Here is a 13,056-nt window from a genome sequence, read left to right as displayed (position 1 = left end):
GGGGTGGGGGGCGCTGAAATCGGTCGCATCCATCCTACCCCCACAGTCATTAAGTTAGGAGATTTCCCTCTCTTATTTTTTTTTTTTTCCTCCCCAATTGGAAGGGTGGGTTGTGAATATTTTTCCTTCTTTTTTTTTTTTTTTTTTTTTTTTTTTTTAAGTCTCGCCTTTCCAGCTCCAAACAAGGTGTAGCGAGACGCTCTTCCTTCTAAGGAATGAAATGAGAGACAAGGATCACTCAAAGACATCTCCTACCTTGGGCTTGGGGATTTTTTCTTAAAGGCGAGGCGCACATTCCTAAGCAGCTATGTACAAAGCCCCCCCTGAAATCTTGTCTGTGTAAAGTTAAGAGTGTGTTCAGGATTTTTTTTTTTCCTCTCTCCCAAGGCTGATCGCTAATAATACATCGAAAGCACTTCCCTTTAGGTTGTGGGAAATCTATTCCCTTCACCTTGCCTCCTTTTTTTTCCCCCTGAAGGCTGTAACTTTACTTTTTTTCTCTCTCTTTTTTTTTTTTTTTTTATCAGTTTGCACAATCGCTTAGATAAACACCAAGAAGGAGACTTCTCTTTAATTACCCAACGCACATCTTTCTGGGGGGCAAACAGCGGTCTGATTATTTTTTTTTGTTTGTTTGTTTCACCTGCCAAACTAAAGGAGAGGTAGAAAAAGGAAGATGCAAGCGATTTGGGACCTTGAACAAGGCAAATATGGTTTTGGTATGTTTACTTATAGTTTTTTTTCTTCTTCTTTGACACTTTTTTCGGGCAATGTGTTGTGATTCTTGTGTTTCTCTTTTAAGGAAAACAAAAAATCCAAAAAAGCAAATGTTAGCTAACGTACGTCTTAAACGATCGTTTCTAAGGTTACGTGGGTTGCTCTAAGGAGGGGAAGAGGGGAGGGGGGGAGACCCAAGTATGTGTAATTGCAGCACCATCAGTTAGCACGTCCTTTAGCTAAATAAAGCAAGCAGCAAACAAACAAACAAGCGAACAAACCCAACGACCGGACTCGGGTTCCAGGTCCGAGGAGACAAGGCGAAGCGCCTCAAAGTCATTTCCAAAGCAGCGTCCAGGAGGCAGAGCCCGGGCGCAGCCTCCCCTGCCTGGCTTCAGGCTGCTCGGGGGGGAGCGGCGGACTGACCCGCTCGGGAGGGTGGGGAGGGGAGGACAAGACTCTTAACTTAAGTGATAGGTATTAAACTGCACGGAATTGTGTCGCCGTGTGCAGCTGGCAGCATTTATTGGGGGGGGGGGGGGGGGGGGGGGGAGGTGGATGGTGAAGGTATAGTGCCGAGATCCCCTCTCGCCCTCCGGTCCCTTCTCTGGCTAAGCAAGTACAATGGAAAGAAGCTGGAATATACTCACCATCCGAAGGTGTGGTTGGCAGTTCGGCTGAGGCTTTAAGGCAATTATTTATCCTTTTTTTTTTTTTTTTTTTAAGTATTATTGCAAAAGGCGTAGATCTGACTTTAAGCAGCAAAAGTGTTTTGCTCTGACACCAGCATGCGAGGCACGGTTCCCCGTTTAAAAAAAAAAAAAAAAATCACAAAACAGGATTCCTCCCCCCCCCCCATCTCTTAGCACTATCCCTCAAAAATACCTATTCGGTACAGCGCTCGCAGAAACCCTGATGCCGAAATCTTATAGTCCGGTCTAGGAGTGCCCAAGCCAATTAACTTTAAATCCTTAGGAATTAATCAGATTAAAATGTACAGAAGTTTCATTCTCGTATGCATACGTGAGCCAAAAGTCGTTTCCCTTTAAGAGATCCTTTTCTTTTAAAGTTGAATTTTAGGCAGATAAGAGACTTACACTAGGGGGCAGCCAGATACTGTACTTGCTCCAATCTTAAGCAATTTTTTTTCCTCTCTCACAGCATATGCTCTGATTTAGCACTGTAAATTTTTCAGAGGACCCAACTCTGACAGCCCCTGGTGATTTTCAAAGTACCACAAGCCAGTGGTTAAAAATTGCATTGACTTGGAAGTTCAGAGGCACACAATAGGAGCCACTTTCCCTATTCATGGAACTTCAGTGTGGTGGAAGAGAAAAACACACACATACTACATTGAGGGAGAAGAGGAATTCATTGAATTCTGTTAGACGTAACTGCTTTCCACTGAGTTCAGAGCGAAACTCGGTATTTGTTCGATGCTGTATTCATATTGCGATTTAATCTAGAAAGAATTAGAGGACTGTTAGGCAGCTTTCTGCCAGGAATGCAGCTTCCCCCTCCTTCCTCCTCTTTTTTCAAACCTAAAGATTTACACCGGCTCTATCCCCAACTCTATTTTAGCAAAATAAATCCTTCCACTCCCTCTCATTAAAATAAATTTACATCTGCAGTAAAATGGCAGGAGGGATGCATTTGTTTATTTGGAAAAGCAATACGGTCGTACTTTTAAAAGAGAGCATTTCTATTGTCATTAGGCTCGGAGGACAGTGGAGAATCTCCCCCTCCTTCGCGAGGCGCTCAGGTTTCGAGTATTATTTAGCGAAATTAGCTGCAGTTCATTTTTACATTCATCTGTTCTGCCTCAACCCACTCGCAGGGGTGTTTTCAAATAAATAGCAAAGCATCTAATGGTGCTAATAGACAGTTATATTGCTGCATCCCTCGAAGAGCAAATAGTTAATCTGGGGCATTCTTCATTAATGCTTGAGCAATCAGAGTATACGGCGGCTTTTAAGCGTATATCAATGGCTTTTCATTTTTACGATCATACGTTCAAACTATTAATATTGTACGTCCTGTTAAAACCACTTTCTCTTCTGATTTCGGCGTTTGTTAAGACGGCGTTCATGTTTTTTCACATGGTGAATTAATCCTGTTTACTTTGTCAGATTCGAGACAGGAAAGATTGGTGTTGGATTGTGGTTGGTTTTGTTGGTTGGTTTGGGGTTTTGGTGTTTTTTTTTCCCTCAGGAAATTCAACATCAGCAACAAACCGTGACTATTCTGCATTTTGAACCCCCCACCTTCTCCCACCCTCCCCGAAACGTGACCCTCTCGGCTCTGGGTTATTCGGAAATCACAAGGCAGTTCCCTACGTTTTAACGGGGAATGATTCCTTTCACCCACTTCTGTCTTTCCAGTCTCTCCTGGTCCCTGTTGCGGGCAAAGGTTATTTTCGCTCCGGCAGGAGCAATGGGAACGCTGCAGCCCTGTCTTTGAAACCGAGCCGCAGTCCACCTTCGTTCGGGGGGTCTCAACACACCGGGTTTCCAAGCAGGACACCGCCAGGTCGAGGTGCTTTTTACAACTTCCCCATCATCTCAGCACCTGCGGCTTTACCCACCTACATTATTCCTGCGGCAGAAGGGGGTGTGCATGTGGCAACATGAAAAAGTGCCTGTGAGGAAGTGAGGGGCAATTAATCCTTTGCAGAGTTGGGCACAGGTCTGCGTCCCCACGACCGTACTGGGGGACCAGCTCAAACGTGAGCGTACATACACGCGTGTGTCCGCAGGGGAGGAATTGCCCGGCCGGGCGTTTAGCTGTTTGCTTTGACAGGGTTTCTGGTTTTATCCCTCCGTCCCTTCGCCTAGTCGAGTGGTTTGTGGCCGTTTTCGCTCGGAGACGAACTCCAAGTCCCCGTTCCGCTGCCCGGTAGCGATATTCAGCGGGAAATAAACAACTGTCCCCGCGTATTTAGATCGGTCGCCTCTCCGGTGGTAGCACAGAGGTTGGTTACCGTGTCAGGGGGCGTCTGATCCAAAAAAAAAAAAAAAAAAAAGAAAAAAAAATCCCCAAACTCCCCAAATAAAGTTTAAGGGGTTGGGATGAGCCGCGTTATAGCGGTACCGCGGAGGTTGCGAGGGGAAAGACGCGAGTGTCACACTCCGCGGAGCGGCGTTGCGGGGTTTCGCCTCCATCGCGCTGAGGGGAAGGGAGGAGAGCGTGTCTGCCGTGACACCGCCGTCCTCTCGGCCAGCCCGGGGCGGCGGGGGGAAGAGGCGCCCGCACGGGGAGGAGAGGTCGGCGGGAGCGGCGGCGCCCCGTTACCCCGCCGGCGGCGGGGCTGTGCCGGCGGTCGGTCCCGGAGCGCCGGGCCGGGGGGACGCTCAGCACAGGTGCCGCCGCCCCCGTCATGCCGCCGGTGAGCCGGGAGCCAGGCGGAGGGGGCTGAGGGCAACCGGCGGGACCCCCGGGCGGGCGGGACCCCCGCGTACCTGCGCAGCCCTACCCCTGCCGGGGAGACGGCGGCCGCTGCCCTCCCCCAGGCGGCGGCAGAGCTCGGTTTTATTTTATTCACTGGAGTTTCACCCCATTTTAGCCTCAATTTTTCGACTTTCACCCGCCGCCCCCCCCCTCCCCTCACCTCCACCCTGACCCCCGAGGCCGTGCCCCGGCAGGCGGCCCCAGGTGAGGCGGCGGCGCTCCGCTCCCCTCGCCGAGCTCGCTTTAACCCTTCGCCCCGACGGCAGTAGGGGGGGGGGGGCGGGGAGGGCACGGCACGGCAAAGCGGGGCGAGGAGCGAGAGGAGCCGGCGAGGAGCGGCGTGAGCGGGGGGACGCCCCGGCCCCGGCCCCGGCATCAGCGGCGGCAGCGGGGCGGCGCCTGCCTCTAGGACCGCGCGGGCGGCGCGGCGGCGGCCATGGCAGGCCGCGCAAGGGCGTCGCGGTCCAATGAGGGCTGAGGGGCGGGGCGCGAGCTTTTGACCAGTCAAACGCCGGTCGGGTTGCCTTATAAGGCGCGCGGTCGCCATGGCAACGTGCGCTAAGTTGCAGCAGTCGTGTCAAAGTTCACTCTCCCGCCAGCGGGGCGAGCGGCCGGCGGGGAGCGCGCTCGCCACTCGGCCCACACGCCGCCCGCCCGCGCCGCCGCGCCCCGCCCCGCCCCTCCCCTCAGCGCCGCCGGAGCGCGCGCGGGGGGGGGGGGGGGGGGGGAGTGGAGCGGAGCCCCCGATTATTTGGGGGGGTGGGGGGGTGGGGAGGAGGGCTGGCGGTCTCCCCCCCCCCCCCGCTCTCCCCGTGGTGATTTTCCCCTTCCTCCCCCCTCCCGCGGCTGAGGAGCGATGCTGCGCGCTGGGTTATGATCCTTCCCTCTCTCTCTCTCCCTCCTCCTCCTCCTCCTCCTCCTCCTCCTTTCCTCCTCCTCCTCCTCCTCCTCCTCCTCCTCCTCCTCCTCCCGCTCCCCTCTTTTATCATCCTGGCTGGCTGGGCGCTGCGCTGGCGAGTTGACTCCTTCCCTCCCCCCCGCCCCGCGGCCCCCCTCCCCCCGCCCGCGCCGTGAGCACCGGCGGCGCGGAGGCGAGAGCCCACTTGCGAGGCGGCAGAAGCAGCATAAGGCAGCGCGGCGGCGGCGGCGGCGGCAGCGGCGGCGGCGGCAGCACCCGAGCGGCGGCGGCGGCGGCGGCGGGAGGAGCGGCGGCGGCGGCGGCGGGGACACGGCGCGGCGGGAGCGGCGGAGCGGGGCAGAGCGGAGCGCAGCGCGGCGGGGGCCGGAGAGGAGGAACAAATAAACAATCATAATAATAATAATTAATAATAATAACAATAATAATAATAAAAAAAAGCGAGGAGAGGAGGAGGAAAAAAACCCAACAGCCAGCCCCCCCACCCCCGAGCCCGAGAGAGGGAGAGAGAGAGAGAAAGAGAGCAGCGCCCGGGCGGAGCGGCGGAGAGGAAGAATTAAAGCGAGCGAAGGAGGGAGGAGAGACAGAGCAGAGAGAGAGAGAGGAGGAAAGAGGAGAAAAAAAAAAAAAAAAAAAAAAAAAGAGAGCCCACAAAAACAAAGCGATCGCAGTTGATGTTGCTGCTGCAAGCTGGACTTCCAAAAACTACGGCGAGACCGTCCGCTCTCCGCGCCGAGAAAAGTCTCCTCAGCTGTGCGTGTTTTTTTCCGCTGTGTGTGTAATCTTTAACCTTTTATTCATTCTTATTTTGATGGCTTTCCTGAATGGCTGACTGCGAGCTTCCCTGGACCTGGCCCCCAGACACCCGCCTCTCCTCCTTCAACTACTCTGCTGCAGATCAGCTCTAAGAGAGAGAGAGGGAGATCTTTGAAGAGATTTTTTTTTTTTTTCCTCCTCTCTCTCTCTCTCTCTCTCTCCCTCTCTCCCCCACCCCCACTACCCCTTTACTTTGCTCTCCTGGAGCCCAGACAATCGACTCGCAACTCGCCCCCCCGCACACACACCTCCATCGCCCCGTGCTTCTGCACCTTCGCCGGTACCGGGAGATCCCCCCCACCCCGACCCTCCTAAAAAAAAAAAAAAAAAAAAAAAAAAAAAAAAAAGGCAAAACAACAAAAGAGAGAGGGGGAAAGAGAGAGAGAGAGAGAGAGGGGAGGAAAGAGGAAAAAAAAAAAAAAAAGACTGCTGCAAAGCTGATCTGAAAAGCAAAGCAAACAAACTTTGAAAATAAAGGGGGAACAGGAAGTTTGGCAACGGTGTCCAATAGATATGGCAATGGTAGTCGGTGCGTGGCGAGACCCCCAGGACGATGTGCCCGGAGCTCAGGGAACGCAGCCTTCGCAAGCCCCGCCGGTGCAGGGACCTCCGGCCGGGGCCCCGCACACCCCACAGACCCCGGGGCCCGGGGGCCCTCCCAGTACGCCAGCCCAGACCAACCCGCCAAGCCAGCAGAACCAAGGAGACAAACAGCAGCAGCAGCAGCACATTGAATGTGTGGTTTGTGGGGACAAGTCTAGTGGCAAACATTATGGCCAGTTTACCTGCGAGGGTTGCAAGAGTTTCTTCAAGCGGAGTGTAAGGAGGAATCTCAGCTACACTTGTCGTGCCAACAGGAACTGTCCCATTGACCAGCACCACCGCAATCAGTGTCAGTACTGCCGCCTCAAAAAATGCCTCAAAGTTGGCATGAGACGGGAAGGTATTGGGATTTCATTTGTTTTGCAATTTTTTTTTTTCGCTCGCTGCGTTTTGGGTTTTGGTTTGTTGTTTGGGTTTGTTTTTTTTTTTTTTTTCCCTTCTTCTTCTTTAATTATTATTCTGATTTTTAACCTCCTTCCCCGAACCCAACCAGAGCCTTTTCTTTCCCACCCCCACCCCCCTCCCACCCCCCGAATAAACAGACAGAAACTTTCTCGTAATGAAAGAAAGAGGTGTTGGAGAGGGTGGGCAGGGGAGGCAGGGGCTCTTGCATGCTTTCTCCTGCACTCGTAATTGATTTGTGTTTGTTTTGATTTTGCTGATGGAGGTTTATTGAAAGTGGATTTTTAGTTTCACGCTGCTAAGGAGCGAGATGATTATTCTGACGTGTGGTTACTTTTCCTTCATGTTTCCTCCTGCATGCTCAGCGTTCCCCCCCGTCCCCCGAGCAGCTCTGTCTGGGTGCCTGTGTGTGTCTGTGCGTGTGTGGACACACACACGGAGCCTTACGAGATGCACACGCACACACACACATATATATACCCTCCAGCACCCTGCCTTAGATTGCAATTTTACACAGGCGGTTCAAATTACTATTACAATGGGACTCACCCTACCGAGGCTCTACAGCACTCCACTGTGGATTCCCAGCCGGATTTTTCCTCCTTTAAAAATACATATACACACACATATCCGCGCGTGTGTGCGTATAGATATACGTATTGCCGTGTGCCTGCCTTTCCTGATTGTTATTATCTCACTTTTCTCTTCTTCCTCTCATTTTCTTGTTCCTCCGGGAGAGGCAGGAGGGGGTAGAAGGGACGGGGTGGGGAGGAAGGAGCAGCCCAGAAGTAAAGTGTGGGGTGCTCGGGTCTGTGCAAGTCGAGTCTTTGTGATATAAAATTAGACGAGAAATGTGAGCCTGCAGTTTTCCAGTGCGTGCTCTGTGTCTGGACGCTGCTATGTAGGTTAAGGGTTAGGGGGCTTGGGACTTGCTGGGCTCCTCTCTTTGTGTTTCTGCAAGAGTAACTAACCTTGTAATACGTGCGATAACAAATATAAATCAAGCGCATTTTTAGGCGTTCTCCCTTCTTGCCGTCTCTCTGCTTCTGAGCCCTTTTTCTCGCTCCTTTTTCTCTCGCTGTCACCGTGTAAATTTATTAACAAAATGAAAGGCCCACTTTCCATGGGCAGCTGAGGAAGGTGCCTTTGGATAATGCCCCCAGCCTCGCCGGGGGACCTGCCGGGGATGTTGTGGGGTGATCTCTCCTCCTTTGATTTTTTTTTTTTTTTTGGGGGGGTGGTGTATATAACAGCAGCAACAATATATTCAGTGGGCGAGAAACGCGTGTGGGACCAGCGCCGGGGATTTTGAACTGAAGTGTTTCTTCCCTCTTCCCCCCTCCTCCCTCCCCAGCCCGCTCCCCCAGCCTCAAATCAATAAGCTGTTTTAGGTTTAATGAAGAAAAATACCCGGGCACACAAAGACGTATCCTACATCTCTTGAAGGAGGGGTGGCAGGGGGGGTGTGTGGGGGGAAATAACTGAATTGTGCTGTGTTTTGGGAAGTGAGGATCATGGGCTCCTTCAGGCAGTCCTGGCCGAGCAGACAGCATCGCTCAGCTCTTATTGTTGCTTTTACTTGACCCGGGAACTGCAGAGCCTTAAAAAGGGGGTACGGGCTGAACTCTGGCTGGCAAAATGCATGTTCCCCCTTAAGCTGACTTGGTAGGGTGTCACACACGCACGCACAAGCACACAAAGCAGGCTGTATTTGAACCGATGGTCGCAATTCAGATATTAATAGCTGTAGTTTCTTCTTTATTTACTGCAGCGGTCCAGAGGGGCAGAATGCCACCCACACAGCCAACTCATGGTCAGTTCGCCTTGACAAACGGGGACCCTCTCAACTGCCATTCCTACCTATCCGGATATATCTCCCTTCTTCTGAGAGCAGAGCCCTACCCCACCTCCCGCTTTGGCAGTCAGTGCATGCAACCCAACAACATCATGGGCATCGAGAACATTTGTGAACTGGCAGCTAGGATGCTCTTCAGCGCGGTGGAGTGGGCCAGGAATATCCCCTTCTTCCCAGACCTCCAGATCACAGACCAGGTGGCCCTCCTGAGGCTGACCTGGAGCGAGTTGTTTGTCCTCAACGCTGCCCAGTGCTCCATGCCCCTCCACGTAGCTCCGCTCCTGGCAGCTGCCGGCCTCCACGCTTCGCCAATGTCTGCTGACCGAGTGGTCGCCTTTATGGACCACATACGAATCTTCCAAGAGCAAGTAGAAAAACTGAAAGCATTGCATGTCGACTCTGCAGAATATAGCTGTTTAAAGGCCATAGTCCTCTTCACCTCAGGTAGGCAGCGTTTCTTTGCTCTTCCTTTTTCCTTCCCCGGGCCCCCCCTGAGAAGTGTTTGCTCTTGCAAAGTGTTATTGCCTGCACCCCATCACCGTTCTCTGCCCCCCGAGAACCAGCGCGGTCTCTTTCCTTGTAGGAAACGGTGCCCTGTGGTCTCCCCTGCAGGGCCTCGGATCTGAGCATCCCACCTTTGAGGGAATGCAAAATTTAAAAAAAAAAAAAAAAAAAGAAAGAAAGAAAGAAAAAAAAGGAAGTAAAATACACACACGCGCACAAGCACACACAAAAAGACAACCAAAACACACCCCAACCCTAGCTGAACAATGCTGGGGATGGGAGAAGAGGGGGCTCGGGGAGAGGCACCCATTTGCCACGAAAGACTGCGCATTTCCCATTGAAAATAATATTTTATTTAACAGTATAGCTCTGGGTTGTTGCATTTAATGACACGCATCCGAACAGCAGCAAAATCTGTTTGATGTTGTTAAATACAAGTCGTCCTATCAGCAAAACCACTTTAAAAAGAGGATCATTTTATGGGCAGCCAGGAAGGGAAAAAAGCCCTGCAGGATTAAAAATTGAATTAAAAAAAAAAAAGTTAAATGCACAAAGCTGAGTTTAAAATATGTTCCCTGCCATCCCATAAAATAAAATAAATCAACTTTCCAAAGAGCTGTCTCTGATTTAAACAGAATGTGGCAGCGAGCAGTTCTGTGTCATTTAAGCGAAGGGGAAAAGTTTGCATTTGTACCCAGCAGGAACTGCGGAGTCCAAAGCGAGTAGCGGGTGCGAAAAGATCATTACCATAAGTAGACAGGGATAGTCTGAAAAAGTAAGAGGAGACTGAAGCTGCCGCTCCGCAGTGTAATTCCGGGGTGGCACAACCGTGCCTCTCCCGAGGAAAAGACCTCGAGGTGTTTCTTAGATAATCAAAGGGGGGGGGGGGGGGGAAATATGTGTCAACTTTTGCTGCCTAGAAATAGTGCATGAGTTATAAAGCAATAATTGAGTGCGTTGTGAAATCTAATTAGCTTGCACTAGAGTTTAACCTGGGTGAGTAATAATCCTGATATTAACTCTGGAGGCTAAATTTTTTTTTTTTTTCTTTGAGGGGGAAAAAAAAAAAAAGCTGCTCGCTAATTTGTGCAATACGTTATCTCAGATTGCTAACTTTACGGCTGCACCGGCAACCCAGTGTGCTGGAGCCCCAGAAGTTTGGGGATTAAGTTTAAAAATACATATATTTCTTCTGTAACTGATTTGAAAGCTTGGGAAAGTGGCCACGCGATAAACATATGAATGGAAGCAGGACCTGTAAAATAATTACTCATCGGAGTTTTTTAAAGCCTGATATCAGGAAACAGGAAAAAAATGTAGTTTATGTGGGAAAAGAAGGGCTCACAATCCGTTCCTTGTTGTGTTAAAGGGGGTCTGGGGAACGAAGTCATTTTCTGGACTTTGTCCAGGTTCTGGGTCGTGACCTAAACTTCCTTTTATATATTATTGCTTTACACATAAAAAACTTCTCTTTTTTTTTTTTTTTTTTCCCTTCCCCCCCAAATTACTCGTGCTAAAGTCCTGAAGTGATCAATGAGCAGGGCGCATCGAGCCACAGGGAGACAGGGATCCCGAGTGGGAAGGGGTGTACGTGGGGTGCTTATTTTATTTTTCTGTCGTTTTCGAAGATGCATTTTCCTTTCCCTCGCTCAGCGAGGATCCCACACACGCTCACATCCCTCCCCAGCCCCTGGCCAGCTCACACCCACACCGAGGAGTTTATTTCCAATCCTGCCTTTTCTCCCAAATCACTTTTTTTTTTTTCTTTTTTTTTTTTTTTTTTTTTTTTTTAGCCTTCTGAGAAAACAATCGTCCGATCCTGTCGTAACTGTTTAATTTATTACTATTTTCAAAATGTGAGGCCTGGCGTGTAAATTGCCTCCCAACTAGATAAACGTTTCTTGTTATCTGATTCTGGGGAAGATAGCCGCATGCAAAAAAAAATAGGGTGATGCATGCAGCTTCTGCAGCACCCCAATAACACTCCCTGATGTAAAGCAGACGCACATAGATGCATATAATGTTTGCTGCAGCCTCTTTTAAGAGTAAAAAAAAAAAATAAAAAAATAAAAAAAATCTGGGTTCTAATGACTCGCAGAATATGCATGTGTTAGCCCTGTGCCTAGGAAAGCCACAGGGAGGTCAGGTCACAACCTGTGCTCTTTCAGCACAGACGTCTCTGATTTAAAGGGAACTTATTGTATTTTAGCGTATCAGGAAAAAAAAAAAAAGAAAAAAAAAAAAAAGAAAAAAAAATGTCCAGACCCTATCAGGGAGTTTTCTTCTTGTAAGGGCCTTTAGGTTTAAAAAGAAGAAGAAGAGGAAAAAAAAAGAAGGGGGAGTGGAGGGGGGGGAAGAAAGAAAGAGAAAAGAAAAGAGGGGGGAAAAGAAACAGCTCAAATGAACAGAGAGATCACAGTTTGCATGGCTGCCTCTGAATAGGCTAAACTGACAAGATCAGTTTTAAAGGGCCACTTAAATCAGTTTCAAAGACTGAAGAAAAACGCGTTGTCTTCTTTGGGGGAGAATCTGTTGCTGGATCCGGGGCGCCATTATCTTTGGCTGGGCCAGTTTTTTTATTATTATTATGATTTCTATCAGTATTATTAGTATTCCTTCTCATCACATGGTTAGGCTGTCCCCAATTATTTTCCAAGGGGGAGGGGGGGGAGAAATAGTGGCTCCCTTTCCCCCCTTTCGACTCAAGCCTTCCCCGCCCCCCCAGCCTTTTCCCCCCTAAAAATATAGATATACGAAATTACGCTTGGCCAGCACCTCCTTGTCAACCCCTTAGGTCTGGCGTGCCATGAGAAATCTCGAATCTTGGAGAACCTCAATCCTAAAGGAGACCCTCCAGAAGACAGAGAAATACAAACACACGCACACATCCACAGAAAGAGAGAGATTGTCTCTTTTGGTAAAACCCACTTAAACTCTGGGGGGCGAGGTGATGGCGCACGATCTACGCTTAATTCTAGCAATTAAAAAAAAAATCAAATTAAAAATAAAAAAAAACCACAAACAACTTTTTAATCTGATGATTGTTTTCTTTTTTTCTTTTCTTTCTTTTTCTTTTTTTTTTTTTTTTTTTTTTTAATACACTTTCTTCTAGATGCCTGTGGTCTCTCTGATGTAGCCCATGTTGAAAGTTTACAGGAGAAGTCACAGTGTGCTTTGGAAGAGTATGTTAGGAGCCAGTATCCCAACCAGCCAACACGATTCGGGAAGCTATTACTACGTCTCCCCTCCCTTCGCACTGTCTCCTCTTCTGTCATAGAGCAATTGTTTTTCGTCCGTTTGGTAGGTAAAACCCCCATAGAAACCCTAATCAGGGATATGTTACTGTCTGGCAGCAGTTTTAACTGGCCTTATATGTCCATTCAATAAAATATCCGAGAGAGAAAAAAAAAAATTAAAAAAAAATAAAAATTGAGAAGGGAGATGAAAGAGAGTGAAAGGAAAGCAAATGACATTTGGGTTCTGGTTGTTTCTTAAATTTCCTTCTGCTAAGAAAGGATGTAAAAGGATGTCACAAGTTTGCTAAGAGAAGACAGGAAAAAATTAATGGACTGTGAATTAAAAAAAGAGACTGTCAAATGAACTTTTACAGAATGCATTAAAAACTCCCGTGTCGTTCAGAAAAAAAAACTTGCTACTTATCATTTTTTTGTAAAAAATAAAAAAGAGAGAAAGAAAAAAGAAAGAAAGAAAGAAAAAAGAGAAAGAAGAAGAAAAGAAACGATGGTGGGCTTTTTCTTTTTTTCTTTTTTCTTCTTTTTTTTCTTTTTTTGGGGGG

The 13,056-nt window shown here is 49.2% G+C and overlaps 1 protein-coding gene across 3 annotated transcripts; it reads left to right on the top strand.

The window, feature by feature from the left end:
* The first annotated feature begins 676 nt into the window (after positions 1–676).
* On the top strand, positions 677–12,647 carry NR2F2 (nuclear receptor subfamily 2 group F member 2). 3 transcript variants are annotated; one of them, XM_086471460.1, is made up of 3 exons: positions 677–719; positions 8,673–9,200; positions 12,373–12,647. In XM_086471460.1, the coding sequence occupies exons 1-3, from the start codon at positions 677–679 to the stop codon at positions 12,645–12,647; spliced, it is 846 nt and encodes a 281-aa protein (XP_086327586.1). The 3 variants fall into 3 exon arrangements, with proteins under 3 accessions (XP_086327586.1, XP_009954790.1, XP_086327584.1); XM_009956488.2 differs by lacking the exon at positions 677–719 and adding an exon at positions 6,410–6,839; XM_086471458.1 differs by lacking the exon at positions 677–719 and adding an exon at positions 6,410–6,839 and having other exon boundaries at positions 8,652–9,200.
* The last annotated feature ends 409 nt before the right edge of the window (positions 12,648–13,056 follow it).

Source organism: Leptosomus discolor, chromosome 11 (assembly GCF_034619465.1).
Source record: "Leptosomus discolor isolate bLepDis1 chromosome 11, bLepDis1.hap2, whole genome shotgun sequence".
NCBI lineage: Eukaryota > Metazoa > Chordata > Aves > Leptosomiformes > Leptosomidae > Leptosomus > Leptosomus discolor.
This window is presented reverse-complemented; position numbering and strand designations above follow the sequence as displayed.

Bases quoted from the DNA above. Each gene is read 5' to 3' on its own strand.
- NR2F2 (XM_086471458.1), top strand. From the start codon at position 6,410: ATGGCAATGGTAGTCGGTGCGTGGCGAGACCCCCAGGACGATGTGCCC. The intron at 6,840-8,651 runs GTATTGGGATTT...TAATAGCTGTAG, and splicing joins AGTTGGCATGAGACGGGAAG to TTTCTTCTTTATTTACTGCA. The intron at 9,201-12,372 runs GTAGGCAGCGTT...ACTTTCTTCTAG, and splicing joins CATAGTCCTCTTCACCTCAG to ATGCCTGTGGTCTCTCTGAT.